At 35.0% G+C, this 22,535-nt stretch overlaps 1 protein-coding gene across 1 annotated transcript in view; it reads left to right on the top strand.

The window, feature by feature from the left end:
* LOC120518113 (importin subunit alpha-7) overlaps window positions 1-22,535 on the top strand; it is a 313,398-nt gene that overhangs the window by 130,300 nt on the left and 160,563 nt on the right. The window contains exons 5-7 of the mRNA XM_039740716.1: window positions 3,897-3,991; window positions 14,357-14,488; window positions 17,768-17,856. Coding sequence (XP_039596650.1) covers window positions 3,897-3,991; window positions 14,357-14,488; window positions 17,768-17,856 — 316 coding nt within the window. The remainder of the gene's footprint in view (window positions 1-3,896; window positions 3,992-14,356; window positions 14,489-17,767; window positions 17,857-22,535) is intronic.

Consider the following 22,535-nt stretch of genomic DNA (forward strand, 5'->3'; position numbering starts at 1 on the left):
TATAGACTATATTTTATTATTTTTCCCTTGCACTCAGTGACCAAAGCTATACACACATATATAGACACATACAAACATACACACAAGTATATGTATGTGTATATATATGTATGTATGTGTATATATATATATATATACATATATATATACACACACACACACATACATACACACATATATATAATTTGTGTGTGTGTATGTATGTATGTGTATATATGATGTAGATAGGTATGTATATATATATATATATATATATATGTCTATATGTAGATATGTATATAGATATGAAGATATGTATGTGTATATGTATATGTGTGTGTGTGTTTGTGTGTGTGTATATATATGACAGCAGCAATCCAAGCTGTGAGAAAACACTAAAAAGGAGGCGTGTCAGACGTTGTGGTACATTTTCTGATGCAGCTAGACGAAAAAAACTTTGTGACGCTGCCGCCAAATACACAAAACAATTACTTTGACAATCATGTTACATTATTTTTAAAATGTTTCCTTTTCTTTTCATAACTTCTTTAACACATGACATCGCCATGGCTGGTATTTTGCTATATATATATATCACAGCGACACTCATAACAGTGACAAAACAATTACATTGACAATCATGTTACGTTATTTTCAAAATGTTTCCTTTTCTTTCTCTTTTCTTCTTTAACACACTACTTCTCCGCTGCCAAGCTGGTATATATATATATATATATATATATATATATATATATATAGATAGATTGAGATATATATATATATATAGATAGATAGATAGATAGATTGAGATATATATATATATATATATATATAGATAGATAGATAGATTGAGATATATATATATATATATATATAGATAGATAGATAGATTGAGATATATATATATATATATATAGATAGATAGATAGATTGAGATATATATATATAGATAGATAGATAGATTGAGATATATATATATATATATATATAGATAGATAGATTGAGATATATATATATAGATAGATAGATAGATAGATAGATAGATTGAGATATATATATATAATAGATAGATAGATAGATTGAGATATATATATAGATAGATAGATAGATAGATAGAGAGAGATATATATATATATAGATAGATAGATAGATAGATAGATAGATTGAGAGATATATATATATAGATAGATAGATAGATAGATAGTGAGATATATATATATATATATATAGATAGATATATATATATATAGATAGATAGATAGATAGATAGATATGAGAACAACACTCATATCAATGACAAAACAATTACATTAACAATCAAGTTACGTTGTTTTCAAATTTTTCCTTTTCTTTTTGTATCTTCTTTAACCACTACTTCTGCTGAGCCGGTATTCTGCTATATATATATATATATATATATATATATATAGCAAAATACCCGCCTTTGCAGTGGAGAAGTAGTGTGTTAAAGAAGTAATGAAAAAGAAAAGGAAACATTTTATAATAACGTAACATGATTGACATTGTCATGAGTGTTGCTGTCATATATATGCCTGCCTGAATAAGTCACCCTCGCTTCGCTCTTACTTTTTACCGTTCATTTAATCATGGCTAGTGGTTGAAAAATTATAAAATGGAAGGAGGATTAAACTGTGTATGGCTTTACCAAAACAATTATTGATGGCAAATCAATTATTCATAAAGTTTGAATTGGTGATCTGTTTTTCTGTGCTAACCTCATATTTTTTCATACTTCTTCTCAAACCAAGGGGGTGCGAGGGTAAAATGAATCGAGAAGAAAAGGAAACATTTTAAAAGTAACGTAACACGATTGTCAATGTTACCTTTTGTAAGTAGTGCCTGGAGGATTCAGTGTGGAGAAACTCTAGAGACAGCGTGTGTATTAACTTGTGGATTTTTCTGTGAGTATTTGGTGGCAGTGTGACGAAGTTACTTCGGAAGATGGCGTTAGCCGCGGAGCCCAGCTCAATGCGAAATGAGTTGAATCAGAGGGGAGAGGATGACGTCACTCCTCCACCCGCCTTAACTGTCAATCCCCCCACAAACACAGTCTCTCAGAATTTGCATAATCACAGCCTTTGACCAGCAATTTTAACTTAGTTAGAAAGTGATCAAAACTGTTGTTTATACCCTGCGTCCTCTCATTAAACTTGTATCCCGCATTAGCCATGGGCATGACAAACGCCAGCAGCAGCCTGTCTATGAACTTAATTTAAACTTTAGTTTTACACCGTGCTTTGTTTCTGAAGTAGCTGCAGGCATGAATATGCTTGTACAGCATGTGTCACTCGCTTGCTTCTTATTGTTTCACTGCCTTCTCAATTGTATAATGCATGTTTTCTTTAGCGCTTTTTTGAGCTCTTCCTGGTTTTCTACGTAATGCTTTGACAGTCAGTTCACATGATTACGTGGGAGGCGTGATGATGTCACACGAAACTCCGACCCCCACGGCCATCGAGCTCAACTTCATTACATTATATGGAGAAAAATAGCTTCCATTTATGACCATTACGCGTAGAATCTCGAAATAAAACCTGTCCAACTTGAAGTAAGCTGTAAGGAATGTGCCTGCCAAATTTCAGCCTTCTACCTACACGGGAAGTTGGAGAATTAGTGATGAGTCAGTCAGTCAGTGAGGGCTTTGCCTTTTATTAGTATAGATATATATGTGTATATATATATATATATGTATGTGTGTATATATATATATATATATATATATATATATATATATATATACGGGAGGCAGCCAGGAGAAAGGCACCAAGACTGTAAGAGTGTGACCTGGACTTTGGGGGATCGGTGCTGGAGGCACTGGGGTGTGACTGCACGGTAGACTTTGTACATAGTAGTTGTAAAATAAACGGTGTGTGGTGAAATTATGATGTCCGTCTGTCTGTGTCCGGGCCAGCATTCACAATATATATGTGTATGTATATATGTGTGTGAATATATGTATGTATGTATTTATGTATGTATATATATATATATATATATATATATATATATATATATATATATATATATATATATATATATATATATATATAATGAAAGCTGTTATCTTTGCAACGGTTGACAAACACGGAATGTAACTTGAACACAACACTTCCTCCAAATATGAACCTGATTGAAAGAAACAATGATAATCAAATCCTTGATGACAGCAACACTCATAAGTCACAAAACAATTGCATTGACAATCAGGTTATGTTATTTTTAAAATGTTTCCTTTTCTCTTTCATAACTTCTTTAACACAGTACTTCTCCGCTGCGAAGCACGGGTATTTTGCTGTATATATATCTATATATATATGTGTGTGTGTATATATATATATATATATATATATACATACATACATATATTCACACACATATATATATATATATATATAATGTGAATGACAGCAAAACTCATAACAGTGGCAAAACAATAACAATTACATTGTCAATCACATTACGTTATTTTTAAAATGTTTCTTTTATATTACTTCTTTAACACACTACTTCTCCGCTGCGAAGCGTGGGTATTTTGCTAGTTTTTAATAAATGTGCAAAAATCTCAAGTTAAATTTTTTCACGTTGTCATTATGGGTTGTTGTGTTTAGAATTTTGAGGAAAAAATTTATTTTATCCATTTTGGAATAAGGCTGTAACATAACAAAATGAGGAATAAGTGATGCGCTGTATATAAATAAATGTTGTTGTTAGGAGCTGGGAAGGTTTAACTTTTTACTGGTGTCTTTATTTTATATGAAAAGAATAACAATTTTTAACATAATATGGATGGTCTTTTGTAAATTTTCCTTTTTTTCTTTTTTTTTTAAACTTCAGTGAACAGTGATCAAACCCCTGAAAATTTTTCATTTAAAATTTTGCTTATTTGTTTTTTACAGAGCCTAATCCACCAATTGATGAGGTCATCAATACACCAGGTGTAGTGGATAGGTTTGTAGAATTCCTAAAGAAAAGTGGAAACTGCACATTGCAGGTAAGGAATCTGTTGTGCTTAATCATTCATCATATCAATAAGCACATGAAGTGGCAACCTATTTTATTTACTCATTTATACAGTGACCTAGAAATGGTTCTTTGAAGTGTAAATCCACTTGCAAGGCATATATTATATAAGAGGATACATTGTTTCCAAGGAGAATGCACCATGGGAAGTACGATTTCATTTATAATCCTTGATTACAGTGCATAAAAATATTTATGGTATAGTTAACACTAGAATCCCTCAAGCCTGTGAAAAGATTCATAATGCTGGGCCACCTTAAACTCCCTTGCACCTCCTCACCAGCATCTTTGTTTTGCAAATGTGTCAGGCAGCAAGCAGCCTGCTTATCCTATCCCCCACTCCCCCACCAGAGCAGGGGAAGTCAGACGCAATATTCTCACAGTAGAAGTGTCTTTATCTGGTTGTGAGGTGTCTGGAATTGTATAGGGTAAATTATATATCCATTATTTGGAATACATACATTTCATGTGTGTTCAGTGTCTCCTACGATCTTTAAGTGTAGGATGATAGGGAATGTGAGGCAAGAAATGTCAAACACACAACTAAAACAAAAACTTTTTTCATTTTATAGTAATACTGACAAAATGTTGACGTGAAGTGTATAATGTGTAAAGACTGAAGTCTAAATATGAAATAAACACTTTCACAAAAAGTATAACATAGCAAATGCACTTTTATTCAAGAATATAACTGAAGATGTAAAGAAATTGTTCAATTCACATACTGCTGTCATTGTTTGAAAACTGAAGCCCAAATGTCAATCAATACAAAGCAGACATGTCAGCTTAGCTGGTGGTGGTGAGGTAAGAACTGCTGCCTCATAATCAAGAGGTTGTAGGGCTCAATCATGTGTCCTCGCCACGTTTACCATTTTGAGTAGTGAGCTGCTATTATTATTACTGTTTTATAATAAAAACATACATTTGATTTGAGTCTGTAACACCTGATGTAAATTTTTCCTGCTTGTAAAAAATATTGCTGGTGAATAATGTGTTCTTGGTATGTTGTTGTCACTTGAATTTTCTTTTTATTTAGTTTTTTCTTTAATTAAAGCACACTTGTTTCATTATACCTTTGCAAAAGTCTTCATTTTATATTCCAGTAACCACTTGAATGGCATCAAATCTCTCTGCCTCTCTTGCGTATGCACACACACATCCATGCATGGGAACGTCATTATTTGAAAATGCAATGTCATTTGAACATGTTTTTTTCCTCCACACCCCCCCACAAACCGATATAGCTCAACCTCCATAACGTTATGGTGCGTGGTACTGAGAATACAGACAGACGTAGTCTTTTTGGGCGCATACACCGTCAGTATGGCACTGCCAGATCTAAAAACCATGGAGAATTGCTCATGTGCTGAAGTGGCTTTAGCTGTAGATGGAAGTTCCTGTCCCACTTTATTTATGGTGCCAAGCAGAGTTCTGTTGTGGTGCAGCAGCCAGGGAAAGCGACATTAAGAAATTGTCTGTTTTTACAGTTCTGCCTTTGTCCAGAAACTGCTCCATAAGCTTTATGACCACAGTCTAGGAAAGTCTTTCTCCTCTGGGACGACTGGGATAATTTCCTGAATGAGGAGTGGCATTACACATGTGTTTCCAAATCTGTCGCAATCCAGAACTTTATGCCAGATTTTTCAGGCTTGGTTGAGATGTTTTGAAAGAAAGGACAATGGACCTTGGTTGGAAACTGGTACACATCAACAGTAGTATGTTGCCCAGAGTTGTACCTAAAAACACAGTTCTCAACACAAGATGTTCAAGATTGTAGCCAATCTGTAGTTTTTCATACATTCTGCTCCATTGTCTTTTAGTAGTCACAGGCATTGTATCTTTGATTGCTGGCACAACAAATAGTTCTGATCAGGCATCAACCACAGCACCAACTGTGGTCATTACTGCTTTGGTGAAAAAAATGGAGATAAATGCAATCAACTAGAGGGAGAGGCAAGTTCGTTATATCACATCTTTATAAAACCAAATTAAATAAATGCTAACTTTCACATGTACAATAAATTTACATTGGTTGTTACAGATTCAAATCAAATGTATGTTTTTATTATATAATATTAATAAATAGTAGCAGCTTACTACTCAAAAAGGAAATGTGGAGAGGACTCGGGATCGAACTTGCAACTTTGATTATGAGACAGCAGCTCTTGCCTCTGGTTCTTATCAATTGATATTTGGGCTTCACTTTTTACACATTGACAGCAATATTTAAATTGGATGATTTCTTTTTTGGTTATATTCTTGAATAAAACTGTCCTTGTTTTGTTATACCTTTTGTGAAAGTGTTTATTTGATATTTGTACTTCAGTCTTCACACATTATACACTTCTCATCAACATTTTGTCATTATTACTGTATGCATTCAACATTTCTTGCCTCACATTTCCTGTCATCCTACACTTGCATTGATCATTGGAGACATGGAATACACATGAAATGTATTTATTCCAAATACGTTGTAATATATTTACCCTATACAGTATGAGAATTTTGCATCTTACTTCAGCTGCCTCAGTGTGGGGATGGGATAAGGAGACTGCTTGTGCTGATAAACACATTTGCAAAACAAAGACACTGATGAGGAGGTGTGGGGGAATTTTAAGGTGGCCGTGCATTACAAATATTTTCTTATTATGATCTCTTTTTATAGTAATGCAGTGCTCAATTACATTATTAGTTGATTTAATTTAAACCTGAAATTATATTCTTGGGGGAGACTATTAATTCTCAGCTGTATTACCCAACATATATCATCTAATCTTAGGTCAGGTGATTGCTTGTAAGTCATTACTAGTGTTGATTGGTGATATTCACCAAAGCAATTTTCACAGAAAATACTGTATGCTGTGTTAACAAGTGATCTTGTTTGCCAAATATTTCTTCTGGGAATTTGCCATACGGTTAACTTAAAACATCTTTTTTCCCCCCCAATTCACCATAATACAATATCATTTAAAAGGCCAGTGTGACAGAGTTGTATTAGCAATGCACAGGACGTTAACATGTACTTTACTCCTGCTCCACCTCAAATTTTATGTTGCTGTCCCATCTGCTCTGCACTTATATGATGTCACTAATATTTTATTTTTCTGCATAATTTCATTATACTGTACATTGTGTCTTTATTACTGGATTAAGCATGTTATGTTCCTCGCTGTGTATCGTATATCATCCATAAAGGTATATAAACAATCCTGGATCTCTAATTGAATACTGACTTATTACAGTGCTATTTTGCAACTGCAGATTAACCGGTGCCAAAACACAACTTTTCAGTCAGCTCTCAAAACAGATAATTTGATAAAGTATTACACATGTTCACTGCAAATGTTTCAAGACGTTGTGAAGCAATGAACAGAACAAAAATCAAGCATAGAATTCAAATGTGAGAAACTGAAGACAATACCAGCAGCAGCTGTCAAGGATAGGGTAATGGAGTGGAGTAATATCACTCCTAGAGTAAATGCATAAACCAGTTAATGAGTGAAATCTGTGTAAACGTAAGACACATTGTGTTAAAAGTTCAGCATATATAAAGTTGTTACTGTAAGAGACGTCAAATTTTATCCAGTGTTGCCCTTTACAATACAATACAATTTATTTTTATATAGCCCAAATTCACACAAAAAGTGCCACAATGAGCTTTAACAAGCCCTGCTTTTTGACAGTGCCCCAACCTTGACTCTCTTAAGAAGACAAGGAAAAACTCCCAAAAAAAACCCTTTTAGGGAAAAAAATGGAAGAAACCTTAGGAAAGGCAGTTGATAGAGAGACCCCTTTCCAGGTGGGTTTGGCGTGTAGTGGGTGTCAAAAAAAAAAAAAAAGAAAGGTAATACAATACACAGAACAGAACACAAGTAATCCTCCATACAATTTAATAGTGCAATAGAAATATTACAAATTAACTACATGACAAAAGAAACCAGTGGTACAAATTTGCAAAAGAAGAATTTGAACTGTATGGTAACTAACCCAGTTCAAACCTGAGATAGTTGGTCAACATTTTAATTATATACATGGCTCCTCATATTATCATAATAATGAAAAGGAGTATACGTTATTTGTATAGAGTGCTAAACATGTATACTTGTGCACATTGATGCTGTGCAAAGAATCCCTTTTCGTATTATTGTCATGCGCTCAGAATCTTCAGCATGCCAACTGCTGTGACTGGCCAAGTATACAAAGTAACTAAGTTAGTTAATGTGAGTTTAGTTAATGTTGATCGGTGTTGTGTTTAGTGTAGTCTAGTCCTCAGCTATATGAGTCCTCTTTCAATAGACCACCTGGACCTACTGCAGTTTGCCTATCAGGCAAAGATTGCAGGAGGGTGTGTTCTCTATCAGCTTCTAAAGGCTTATTCTCACCTGGACAAATCTGGCTGCACTATGAGGTTTTTTATTAGTAACATCCAGCCATCCCTCTTAAAGGGAATGAGCTCAGAAATAAGCAGGTGGATGAGGCTGTGATTTCCTGGATAATGGACTCTCTGTCAGGCAGAACACGAATTTTGAGACTCTAGGACCGTGTTTCTAATACAGATGTGAGCAACATTAAAGCAACACAAGGAACAATCATGTCCTCTTTCCCTTTATTCTGCACACCTCTGACTATAAATATAACACAAGGTCTCCAGCTTTGCACTGTATAGGTGTATTGATAAGGGGATGAGACAAAGTATAGGAGTCAGGTAGAGAACTTTTGTTTTGTGGTACTGAAAGAAGTGTCAGCATCTTAACAGCAGCTAAACCAAGGAACTGGTTATTAATTTTTGCTGCAACATATGGCCACAAAGCTCTGTCACAATTCAGGAAGTGGATGTAAAAGTGGTCCATTTCAAGAAATACTTGTTGGTCCTCATCAATGGCAATTTAAAATCTACCACTCTGTGATGGCCAGTGTGATTTTTCTAAGCTGTGCTGGCCTGGTAACATCACTTCATCAGGGGCCCACCAATTCAACAAGCTAACTAAAAGGGAAAACTCAGTTATGGGATGCACTTTGACCCCCTCAAGGTGGTAGCGAAGGGGAAAATTTAAACAAATCTTGGTGCCATTATGATCAATGCCACACATTTTATCTCTGACAAACTCTGAATTCTTTCAGGCAATGAATCATTCAGCAGAAGTGTGATAAGAAAGGCTACTGTGTTTCCTTTATATCAACAGTACACCTGCATAATGCATCACTGTAACTGCATAGTCAGAAGTTTTCTTTCTTTTTAATTTTCTTCCATTTCAGTCATTCTGGCATGTTGAGACCTGTATGAATACATGTGTTTGTGTATATGTTTATATACAGTATAATATAAAATATCTATCCATCAATCAATTTAATAGAGACAAATAATGTTGTATCTAAATAAGTAAAAGGCAGCAGGAAAATGTGAACTAAGCTGGTAGCCAAAATTGCTATAGACAACAGAAACAATGCAGAAGTAATATTGTTGCCTTATTCCATTCAGAACTGCATGTATGCATATTGGTAAAGGTATTTGTGGAAGGGGAGTGTCTTCAGAGGTGTTCCTTTGAAAGGCAAGGGACTCCACAAAAGAAATTAAGTTGAGCAGTTTATTCCACCTGCTAGTTTACTATCAATTGTTAATTGCTTAGAAATGCCACTCTTGGTTAAATTTGATTGCTGTATCTGTGACTGTGTGAAATTCTTCCTTGGTGATGGTATTTATTTCTATTTTAGGAATACAACCTGTGTGAGTGTGCAAACACCACTTAAAAGTTAGGCATGCTTTTGTAATAGCTTTACTGATATGTGTGGAATCTGCAGCTTTTATTGTGGAGAAAGTTAGGGCTAACAACAACAAAAAAAACACACAAATTTTCAATGATTTGCATTGGTAACAGCTCTAACCTATAGTGTGTTATGCTGAACATATGTTTTAGAAGGTTTCTCAGATATATTAAACTCTCAGACGTAAAACTGTAACATTCATGCAAAAATCCCTCTGGACATGCCAGAATGTCTGATCACAGTCTAATTGCTTTTCTCTGGGTTCAGCATTGATTATTCATTTGGAAAGGTCCTTCAGGTGTTTTCTCTCTTGTGATTTCTTGGGTTTCTGGTGTTTTTAGCTGTTTACCTGGTGGGAGCGAAAGCCTCATGCAGCCATTCCAAAAACAAAGTCCTTGTGACCCAACCCTTCGTGTTTGCCCTCCACATTACTGGCAGTCTGGCTTTGTTTACATTGTGCTGCTTGAAAGCACGAGGGTTCTCAAATTGGTAAATGAGTAAACCGGTAAACTGTTTTTCCACCTCTTCCAGCACTTGAAGCCTCTGCCTGGTTAACGCTGTAACTCCTTTTGCAATATCAGCTGCTTTAATATATTCTTTCTGCTTAAGAATAGTCGAAATCATAGATTTTGACTTCTTGTACTCGGCGGCAAAATCAGTAACACAAACGCCACGTTCAAACTTTTCAATAATTTCTTTCTTTACTTCGATTTCAATTTTCTTCAAAACTTTCTTCTCGCCACTTTTCACTTGCTTAGAAGCCATAGTTAACTGCAAAAGCACACGAAATACTGTAGAGCACAAAGAGAGTGCAGGTAAAGCACGCACGTCTGACTGAGAACAATGAACAGGGAGCGGTTATGCTTAAATGAACCAGCCAGGCAGGCACATGGCTCTCTCTCTCTCTCTCTCTCTCTCGGCTGTACCCCCCCTCCCCCTCAGCAGAACGCAGGCAGTACGTGCACGCGAACCATCCCCCAACTCCACCCCCCGGCACAGACAGGCAGGCAAACACGTGCAGCAATCTCCCCATCCCCCTACCTGGCTTGTTCGTATACCGAGTGTGTGGTTGTGAACCGAGGCAAAAGTTTGGCGAACTTTTTGGTCGTGAACCGAGACGTTTGTGAACCGAGTTTCCACTGTAATTAACAAAACCAAAATGAAAAACTAAGACTTAATTAAACGACTAAAGTACCTGGAGAGACTAACTGAAATAAAATAATTTACTAAAATATTTTTAGTTTTCGTTTATGAATGAATATTATTGCTGTTGGTCTTTAATCCTTGTAAGTTTTAACTCTAAAACAGAAAGTCATCCACCACGAGCCGCCCACACATTTATCCAGTGAATGGCGGCTGGTGACGTTTCAGTTTATTTCTCAGGTGATTTACTTCTTGTTGACAGCAATTCATCAGCCACTTCGCACAGGAGAAATCATTTTACTTTCTCATATACGAAGTATAGAGAAAGTATAGTAATCATGAAAAAATTCGACCTTGATATTTTGTTGAATCTTGACGTTATAGACCTCCCAGAGTCCAAAAATACAATGTCTGTCTGTGTGTGTAAACACGATAATTCAAAAACGCAGCTAGATAGATGGATGCAATTCGGCATGTCGTTGTAACACCACAATTGTAGATCTGTATTAACTTTTGGGCCAAATCCATTACCTGGAAGTGGTACTTTGCCGGAACACATACTTGATTTTTTTTTTTAATTCATTCAACTGCAGAGTCCGATATATTCAGCTTTAGTTTTATAATAATTGTTCAATATATTATTAATTTGATTTGTTGTTGATGGTTCCTTAAATGTAAATAATATAAAAATATAATCATTGTCTTGCAATTTACTCCACAAATATCCATCACTATATCTGAGTATACAAGAAAGTTAAGGGGAGACCACTCCCAGTTTTTGAAAATAATACGGCACTTATCGAGAGACTGACTAGGTCATCATACAAGATCAGCATATTGTCGCTGACCAATCACTTTTGCTTTAAAAAATAATTTAACAATGGTAGGTAAGCGAAAAGAGTCTGCCAAGTGATGAAAAACTAAACAGACTAATGGGTTTTTTTCTTTATTCTATATTTATTTTTGTCTTTTTTAGTTCATATTCACAACTCGAAATACCTGATATTATGAAAGTAATCAATTAGCAGAATTATATTTTAAAATATTTGTCTCCCTCTTATCAATGTTTTTCTCCCTTTCTCAAAATAGATAGTTGAAATATCATATTATTTTTGTTCTTAACATCAGCCTTATTGTACATATTGTATACCAGGGATTTTTCCTGCTTTACATCCAAAACGGCTGCTGTAGGCTCCATGTTCCTGCGATCCTGCTCTGGATAAACAGGTTTAGATAACGTATAAATTCTTATCTCAGATGCTGTCTCTGTTGTTTTATGCCTGCCCATATTCTTATTACCTGCTCTTGTTCTGCTCGTTATGGGTTTACTGTCCTTTGGGTTTACTGTCCTTTATTTTGGGCTGTTCAAGTCTCACTGCCCCTAACCTTTACACTACATGCTTGTTTTTCTTTGTTTCCCTCACTACTGCTAGGTGGGGTCTGCACACTGATTCAAGCCTAAGAGCCCTGTTTTTCCTAAGCCAGCATGATTTTCATGAGAAAATATTTTTAAAATTATACAATTGTGTAAAATTGTACAGATTTAGTATCTAGTTTTGATTGTTTTTATATGACAAAAACAAAACCAGATGGTAAATCATGTAGTGTAGTAAGCGTCCACTAACATTAAACTTGTATCCAAATCTGTTAAGTGTACAGTTCTGTCTGATTGTGACACAAAACTAAACTCTGTAGGAGCTCCATGCCATAATTACTAAGACTAAAAATAATAGATATAAAAATAAAATAGAAATGGCTTTGTGAAATAAAAACTAAAGTAAAATTAAAAATATATGATGAAGAAAAACTAAAACTAAACTGAATTTCCAAGTAAGGTCAGAAAAAATATAGAAATAAAAACTAATATAAAAAGGCAAAACTATAATAACCTTGGTTAGCACTAATGCCTCATAGCTCAGGTGATATTTTAGGCCATAGTTGGTCCTGCATAGATAGTAGAGGCTTATCAAGCCCTCAGGGACACTTGAAAGACCTTTACACAATTGTAATAAGCTCAGAACAGTTCCTCGTCCCGCATTGACTTCAACACATTTTGTCAAATTTGGCAAACTTCCTAGACATTTGTGTGATTTTTTTGGGGATTGTTTATCATTAGTCATTACATTTGCATTAAGAAAAACAGCCAAAAATGGAGAAAATAATGATTCATGTTTACAATTTTTATTGAATATATGCAAGCATGCATTTAAAATTCTTTGGAATGCACACATGTACATTTCCACGTGTAGTACGCCACAAGTAAGCCACAAACATGGTATTTTCAAGATAATTAAGTTATTTGACTTTTATACAAATGCAAAACTTGATTTGATCTGTACAGTTCTTAAATATTAATAACTATTTTGTTTTAATAAACTATTGGGGTTTTTTATGTTTTTGTTCCAGCCCAAAAGCTGACTGAACTGTGTAATTTCAGATTCAATTTCTTCTACAGACAATTCTTGTAATTATCTATGCATGATAAAAGAGAGAGAAAGAGACCCATTTTGGAATGTGCTGATGTAAATGTGCTGTACAATCCCTGCAGCCCAACTTCAACATTGACAAAATGTTTGTGTGAGAATCTCCACAACAATGCAAATTAGTGTTTCTCCATGTTTGGATGTTTTAAACTAATACAGTTCTTATGCAAATATTTAGAAAAGTAACTGCTTATTGTATAGTTGTATAGGTCATGACCAAAAAGCCTGATGCTTGTAATTAACATGGTGAGAAATAAATTTGATATTTGACCGTATCGTTTTTTCCCCTCCAATTTGATAATGAGCAGCCAAACACTTTCCTAGTGCCTCTTAACTAGGCTGTACTTCCAAATGCTGATCCACATTTTATTTGACACCATACATGAATACACAATAGCTTTCACTTTATCAACATAAATTGACATACTGAGAATTACTTGAATAAATGTAAGGCTTTCTGTGCTTCACTAGTTACCAGTGATGCTTTTAATTCATGGCAGGCAGAAAACTCATATCTAACTTGGAGAGCAGAAAGATAGCACTGTTTAAAGAATAAGTTTGACATTTTTCAAGTAACAAGTTATTTCTTAACATGTATGGTATATATGCATTTGCCACACAAAATTGTGTTCTAAAGTTAAACATTCTCAATAAATATTAAAAAGTAAATAGCTAGTCCTAGCATCTTATGATGAAACCTATGGGGCACCACCAGAACATAAAACCATTTATGGTTGAGTTACTTGTGTAGACAGATTAAATATAAGGAGCATTATTAGGTTTAAATATGGTAATTTGTTTTAATTATTATAATGTTTGTTATAATATCTTAAATTCTTATTTGCTACCATATTGCTGACTGTTAGGTTTTTGTGGAGTTTCTTAGATGATCTTGGTTTTTAGAAGCAAACTTCTGAAGGATATATTATTTTTCTCATTTTTAGTTTGAAGCAGCATGGGCATTGACAAATATTGCATCAGGAACATCGCAGCAAACAAAAATTGTTATTGAAGCAGGAGCAGTACCAGTTTTTATAGAGCTGCTCAATTCTGATTTTGAGGATGTACAGGAGCAGGTAAGAACTAAATAATATGTAATTCATTATTTGATAAATATGATGAAGAAATACATGCTTAAAATAGCTAAATACTTTTATTAATTAAACTAGCAAAATACCCGTGCTTCGCAGCGGAGAAGTAGTATGTTAAAGAAGTCATGAAAAAGAAAAGGAAACATTTTGAAAATAACATAACATGATTGTCAATGTAATTGTTTTGTCACTGTTATGAGTGTTGGTATCATATATATATATACATATATATATATATATATATACATATATATACATACACAGTGGTGTGAAAAACTATTTGCCCCCTTCCTGATTTCTTATTCTTTTGCATGTTTGTCACACAAAATGTTTCTGATTATCAAACACATTTAACCATTAGTCAAATATAACACAGGTAAACCCAAAATGCAGTTTTTAAATGATGGTTTTTATTATTTAGGGAGAAAAAAAATCCAAACCTACATGGCTCTGTGTGAAAAAGTAATTGCCCCTTGTTAAAAATAACCTAACTGTGGTGTATCACACCTGAGTTCAATTTCCGTAGCCACCCCAGGCCTGATTACTGCCACACCTGTTTCAATCAAGAAATCACTTAAATAGGAGCTGCCTGACACAGAGAAGTAGACCAAAAGCACCTCAAAAGCTAGACATCATGCCAAGATCCAAAGAAATTCAGGAGCAAATGAGAACAGAAGTAATTGAGATCTATCAGTCTAGTAAAGGTTATAAAGCCATTTTTAAAGCTTTGGGACTCCAGCGAACCACAGTGAGAGCCATTATCCACAAATGGCAAAAACATGGAACAGTGGTGAACCTTCCCAGGAGTGGCCGGCCGACCAAAATTACCCCAAGAGCGCAGAGACGACTCATCCGAGAGGTCACAAAAGAACCCAGGACAACGTCTCAAGAACTGCAGGCCTCATTTGCCTCAATTAAGGTCAGTGTTCACGACTCCACCATAAGAAAGAGACTGGGCAAAAACGGCCTGCATGGCAGATTTCCAAGACAAAAACCACTGTTAAGCAAAAGAACATTAGGGCTCGTCTCAATTTTGCTAAGAAACATCTCAATGATTGCCAAGACTTTTGGGAAAATACCTTGTGGACTGATGAGACAAAAGTTGAACTTTTGGAAGGCAAATGTCCCATTACATCTGGCGTAAAAGGAACACAGCATTTCAGAAAAAGAACATCATACCAACAGTAAAATATGGTGGTGGTAGTGTGATGGTCTGGGGTTGTTTTGCTGCTTCAGGACCTGGAAGGCTTGCTGTGATAGATGGAACCATGAATTCTACTGTCTACCAAAAAATCCTGAAGGAGAATGTCCGGCCATCTGTTCATCAACTCAAGCTGAAGCGATTTTGGGTGGTACAACAGGACAATGACCCAAAACACACCAGCAAATCTACCTCTGAATGGCTGAAGAAAAACAAAATGAAGACTTTGGAGTGGCCTAGTCAAAGTCCTGACCTGAATCCAATTGAGATGCTATGGCATGACCTTAAAAAGGCGATTCATGCTAGAAAACCCTCAAATAAAGCTGAATTACAACAATTCTGTAAAGATGACTGGGCCAAAATTCCTCCAGAGAGCTGTAAAAGACTCATTGCAAGTTATCGCAAACGCTTGATTGCAGTTATTGCTGCTAAGGGTGGCCCAACCAGTTATTAGGTTCAGGGGCAATTACTTTTTCACACAGGGCCATGTAGGTTTGGATTTTTTTTTCTCCCTAAATAATAATAACCATCATTTAAACACTGCATTTTGTGTTTACTTGTGTTATATTTGACTAATGGTTAAATGTGTTTGATGATTAGAAACATTTTGTGTGACAAACATGCAAAAGAATAAGAAATCAGGGAGGGGGCAAATAGCTTTTCACACCACTTTATATCTGCACTATAAGCAGAACTAAAGTATCTGTATATTTACGTAAGCAGTTTTTTGGTGGTTAATTTTTTTGTGCAGTTTTACAGATTTGAAATATTTCAAATAGTATCCAGCAAAAGTGAATTATGAAGTAAGTAGTTGTGTGTTTTTATTACAGGATCTGCACATATTGACATGGTTTTAAAATAGTTTATGATAATATAAATAAAAGAAAATTCTTTCTGGAAAATTTTTTTTGTCTGGAATTTTGAAATACTGTGTGTAATTTAACTTTTTTACATAGAATAATGTCAAAGGCATTGTATTAATATCTTTATTAAAATATGTTTAAATTGTAGTAAATATCATACTGTCATGATATATCGAATAATTATTGTGATGTTGATTTTTGTCAGTATCACCCAGGATAGTTATGAGTTGATTAGTTAATGACTGTTTAATGTAAAGAATGAGGGCACTGAGGACAGGACAGGTTGTGATGGCTGACCCAATCACCCGGACAGGCAGTTACACCTCCAAGACCCATGGCCAGGCAACCTAAGGGAACATCAGACTAGAGAAGCCATACTTCTTCCAAATCACTTCCCCAATTAACGATCAAAATAAGTAAAAAGGCAAACAGTATATAAAATAATAAAGTGAATAAATATTCATGAAAAGAAGTGAAACAAACTCCAGACAATATGTACATATTTCAGCACCCAACCTGCCCCAACATAACACACATCCCCCAAAGTGAGCGGCGGAATATTATAATAAAAGTTGCAGCAATAAATATACAGTACAAGCCCTCCCTTTTCCCTACACTGAATCCAAAACAGATACAATATATGGATAACACAAAACATACATGAAAGTCTAAAAGATTAAACTGAAGTTGATTAATGGAAGTGAAATAGTCCTATGGAAAATATCGCACAGATGTTTGCTCCTTCTCCAAATGACAGAAAACAGGCTCACTGTGATATCCTCAACATAACAGAATGAACCAATCCCCAGGGTTTATATAGCGATGAATGGCTGTAGTTGAATGTCTGGCGTCAACAAGCAGCAAGCAAGAAAAGGGTGCAAATTCCATATTGGCTTTCTTGCGTTAATCTTTGGTGTAAATGTCTGAGTAGTAACTATCTCTCCTGTTTTCTTTAGTCCTCTTGTTTATATAGAAATAACCCTGATGGAATTGATGGGTGGACAGGAAGATTATCTTAAGGGGTCACGGTCCTGCAGACTATATAAATGGGACAACACTATGAAATACGCAATGACTTTACGACTTGTATTTCATGTTTAAGGAGTTATCGGAGTGGAATTGGGAAAGTAGTGGTATATATTTATTTAACTGTCTTAATGTATTCCACTCATATATCTCTCTCTTTCTCTGTGCTCACAGGCAGTTTGGGCCTTGGGGAACATAGCAGGAGACAGTGCAATGTGCAGAGACTATGTTCTTGGCTGTAACATACTTCCACCGCTCCTGTTGTGAGTAAACCTTTTGAACCATATTCATCCATTTAAATAAAATGTGTGCATATTATTTGTTGCTGTATCCAAATCTCTTTCTCCTAGCCCATTTCCATAACATTTCTCAGGAAAGGTGATTCTCACTGTAAGCATCACAGATGTACATGCCACAGTTGTTCATCCTATACTTTTTCACAAAATAATGCATATTTGATTGTATTGAGGTTGTGTGCTTAAAACTCTTATGATATCTCAGCCTGAGAGCAAAGTGGTATATTTACCACATCAACATGCAATTATACAAAATATGTCAAATTTACTGTTAGTTAATCAACTGTAAGAGAGAAAGGCAATGACACATTCAAGTCTTTGTCTAGAGGTGTGATTTTAATTAACGAGAACTGAAGTGTGAGAACTAAATGTAATTTGAAGTAAGGAAGCTGCTCTCAGTATGAACTTAAGGTAGCTGTTATGCAGTGTTCAAGATTAGTACAACTTAACGATTATATAAATAAATTAAAAAGGTTTTGTGTGTTTTGTAGAGAGACAGACAATTAAGTTAAGCTAAAAACTCTAGATGTTAGTGGTTGCAAAGCTTTAATGCAACTTACCTTTTACTTTATATAACTTCAGCTAAGAGTTTAAATGATGTTAATGACTAATTTTCAGTTAAGTTGTAACAGTCAAAACCTAATAAAGTTTCTGGTTTTGGATTTATGTGTCAAAATAGCTGCTGTTATCAGTCTGCTTGGATGTTTATTAATTCCTTAAAATCATTTAAGTCCACTTGGTTAATATCAAAGTTAAAAATGTCTCCTTTTGTTATGGTATACGTAGTATAGCTACATTCATTAACTGTTCAGTCTATTCAGAGCTGTTAAATGTATTCTTTCTTATGCTTTTTTTCTGACTTTAATGCCAGCCTTTGAGAAGTTTGTTTATTTTGGATGTCCTCTGCTTTCATAAAATATTAACCTCTTTCATTTGTTAGATTGATAATTGTAATATGTGACACTTAAACAGAAAATTAAGTGTAATAATCTCATTGCAATTTATTTATTGCAATGAGATTACTACATACTAAACAACTGTAGTTGGTCTTGATTAAATGTCACTGTTCACTTGAGGTAAACTCTTCCCTGAAAACATGAATTAACATTTTCTCTTATTTGTTATAAATAATCACACATTTTAACAACCGTGGTACAGAGCAAATCATTCTTCCTGATCAGGAACTCGGACAAAGAAGGACTTTATGTAGATACTTTAGTGACACTTTGGTTGGGTTTTTCTAAGGCCATTATCAATCAGCGATTTCACGGTACTCAATCGGCTGATGTTATGCCTATATTAAAGTGTATTTTTAGAATTAAAGTATAGACCACAGTGTTTATTTTTTTATTAACATTAAATTTTGTAGGCTTATTGTTCAATGACTATAAAGTTATAACATATAATTTCCTTAAAATACATATTTGAACTAATAAAATATGTACAGAATTATTTATCCGTAATATGTATGGCATGAAAGGAAATAAAATGCTTCTCATAAGTACAAACTGTCATATTGTTTAGTTTATTCTGTTATGTACCTGTCTGAAACGAGGCTTTCATAATTTCTCTAACACCAAAAAAAAAAAAGGTAAATATATGCACTTTACACAACTGTTACATTTTCAGGACGAGAGAAGCTTCCACCTGCAGCTAAAGTCAATTGCGTAATGAAGTAGCATTACACATACTTTGTCAGCATGCCTGTGTCTATCAAACACAGGAAGCTCTGCAGTCTACTTGTGATTTTACATTGTAGGAAGATAAGTAAATAAATCTAGGTAAATAGCATTGGATGTAGCTTTTATATAAGTAACATATAAATGTTTTCCATGCACAGATCATCACAAAACATAATCACAAATAGAACTTTGCTCAACCCCTTGACGAGCTCTGTAAACCCTGCTATTTCGTTGAAGGACACGTGGGGCAGACTGACTGGCAGGATGACGTCCGACCTCTTGCTGCATCCAAACGGTGCCATGTTTTGCCTTTACCACTGGTGCAGCTGCTTTGTTCTTATGTGTGATTGGACGTTTATTCTGGGGAGGACTTCTGTTCTCTTTCTCTGATGTAGAGCCCTCATTCTCATCTTCATTCACCTCTGTTATAGCATGTCTTTATTTGAAAACAGCAGTGTAAGATCAGGGGGAGCATGAATGTGACTGAAAAATAAAACTGGAAAAAAAAAGCAAACATTTACATGTACTATAAATTTACACGGGCTGGTACAGACTTAAATCAAATGTATGCTTTTATTGTATAACCAGTAACAGCGCACGGTGAATACACTTGACTTATAGTTTTCATACTCTTTCTCTGTAAGTTTAGCATTCGTTTGCTCAGAGGTTGATGTGCTTGCTGCTTCGTGAGCAGCTATTCTTTTCTCCACCCTAGTGGCCCATTTCGTCTCTTTTCATCTGCATCTTTTCACGTTAAAACTGATTAAGTCCATGTTTGTGTTGTAATTACTTAGTATGTTTTCTTTAATTTTTCACTTTAACTGGCACTTAAGTCTTCAATCTGCCTCAAGAATGATTTAAGATATGAAGAGGTAGAGGAAGTGATGGCGAAGGTGGTAGGGTTAAGAATGGTACCCCTATGCATGCACCGCATGGCCGCAGCCGAGAGTTGATTCTACAATAAAATAAAATTAAAATTAAAAGACAAATAACTTTGGAGGTCAGTCACCCCAAAGCAGATAGTAGACATCACATAGTATATGGGTACCAAATTTCAGGTCAATAGGTCAAACGGTTTGTGAGCTACAGGTGATTTAAAATTCTGAACAGACAAACGATCAGCTATGGTAGCGTATTATATATAAAGACCAGTAATGGCACACTGTAGACACGGAACTCGCATGAAATGCAGGTGTTCCAAATAACAATATATTATTTACCCTATGCAACTCCAGGCACCTCACACCCAAATAAACAAGACTTGGACAGGGAGAACTTTTTGCCCAAGTTGAGCTGCGTGGGTCTGTTTGATGGGATAGCTGGCAGCTTGTGCTGATTGACACATTTACAAAATAAAAGACTAATGGAGAGATGTTATCCTGGGCCACCTTAAATTCCTTCAAGTTTTTTCGTTGGCTTCAGGGATAATAGTGTTAATTAATATTGCCATTTTAAATGCCAATGTAAATATACATGCACTTATACATTTTAATAATTTTAAATCATTAATTGCACTACAGCTTTTACTATACAGTAATCCCTCCTAGATGAAAATCCGCGAAGTAGAAACCATATGTTTGTATGGTTATTTTTATATATTTTAAGCCCTTAGAAACTCTCCCACACTGTTAACATTATTAGAGCCATCTAGACATGAAATAACACATTTTAGTCAAAAGTTTAAACTGTGCTCCATGACAAGACAGAGGTGACAGTTCTTTCTCACAATTAAAAGAATGCAAATATATCTTTTTCTCTTCAGGAGCAGAGAATTTCAGAGAGAGAGAGAGGCTCGCAAAGAAAAGCAAACAATCAAAAAATCAATAAGTGTGTTTTTGGAAGCTCCGCGATAAAGCGGCCGGCATTTCTTAGAGGTGCTTTCGTATCCACTAGGCAAACAGCTTCTGTGCAAACAGCACCTCTGCTCACAGCCCCTCCATCAGGCACAGAGAATGTCAGAGAGGGTGAGATAGAGGCAGAGACAAGCAAACAATCGAGCGCCGCACGAGAAGCCTATCTTATAGCATTGAGGATTTTTAGTTAATATGTAATACATGCTCTGATTGGGTAGCTTCTAAGCCTAAAAGCTTAAAAGACCCATTGTCCGCAGAAATATGCGAACCAGCGAAAAATCCGTGATATATATTTAGATATGCTTACTTTTAAAATCCGCGGTAGAGTGAAACCGCGAAAGTCAAAGCGCGATATAGCGAGGGATTACTGTATTTATATTTTTTTTCACTTCAGTGTATTACTTAGACATTTATAATTATTGAGGTGTAATTATAAAATATGGATTTCCATTTTAATTATGTATTACAGTACGTGTTTCTTACCAAAACTTGCGCTGTGTGACACATAGAAACAAATAATCACAGTGCAATTTTTTACAAAAAGCCTATTGTTTACTAAGCAGCAATTTCAAATTGGTCTTTCTTTTCTTTTTCCAATTCAAAGTGTAAGCTGTTGGATTTTAAACAAGCATGCCATCCAAACTCAAGTGGTGTCTGTTTTAATTTAAAGGACAAAATACATTTCTGAATTCCTAAAAGTAGCTTTTCTTGCAGTTTGTCTAGTTGTTCAGGATGACTTCTTCAATTGCTTTTTTTTTTTTTTTATCAGTTTGTTACTCCACTTTCTTAAATGTAAAGACTAATGTACCAATCGCCTCTTGTTCTTGTTTGCTGCTCTTTGCTTCAACTGCAGGAAGTTTGCTGCAAAAGAAAAAAAAAAAGATATGCGCTGGCTCAGCTATACCTTGTGTAAAGGAGCACTGCATTTAAATTACTGTATAGCTTAGAAAAGCAGGAACTGAAAATATCATTTTTGTGATCTGCCTTTTTACTGATCACCAGTTGAGTCTTTTATCGTGAAAATCGTCAGATTTCAATCAGTGGCTGATCGATGAAAGCATCCCTAAGCATCCAATAAGTGGAGATGGATTCTGAAGAAGACGGAAAGCTT

Source organism: Polypterus senegalus, chromosome 17 (assembly GCF_016835505.1).
Source record: "Polypterus senegalus isolate Bchr_013 chromosome 17, ASM1683550v1, whole genome shotgun sequence".
In the NCBI taxonomy this organism is placed as follows: domain Eukaryota; kingdom Metazoa; phylum Chordata; class Cladistia; order Polypteriformes; family Polypteridae; genus Polypterus; species Polypterus senegalus.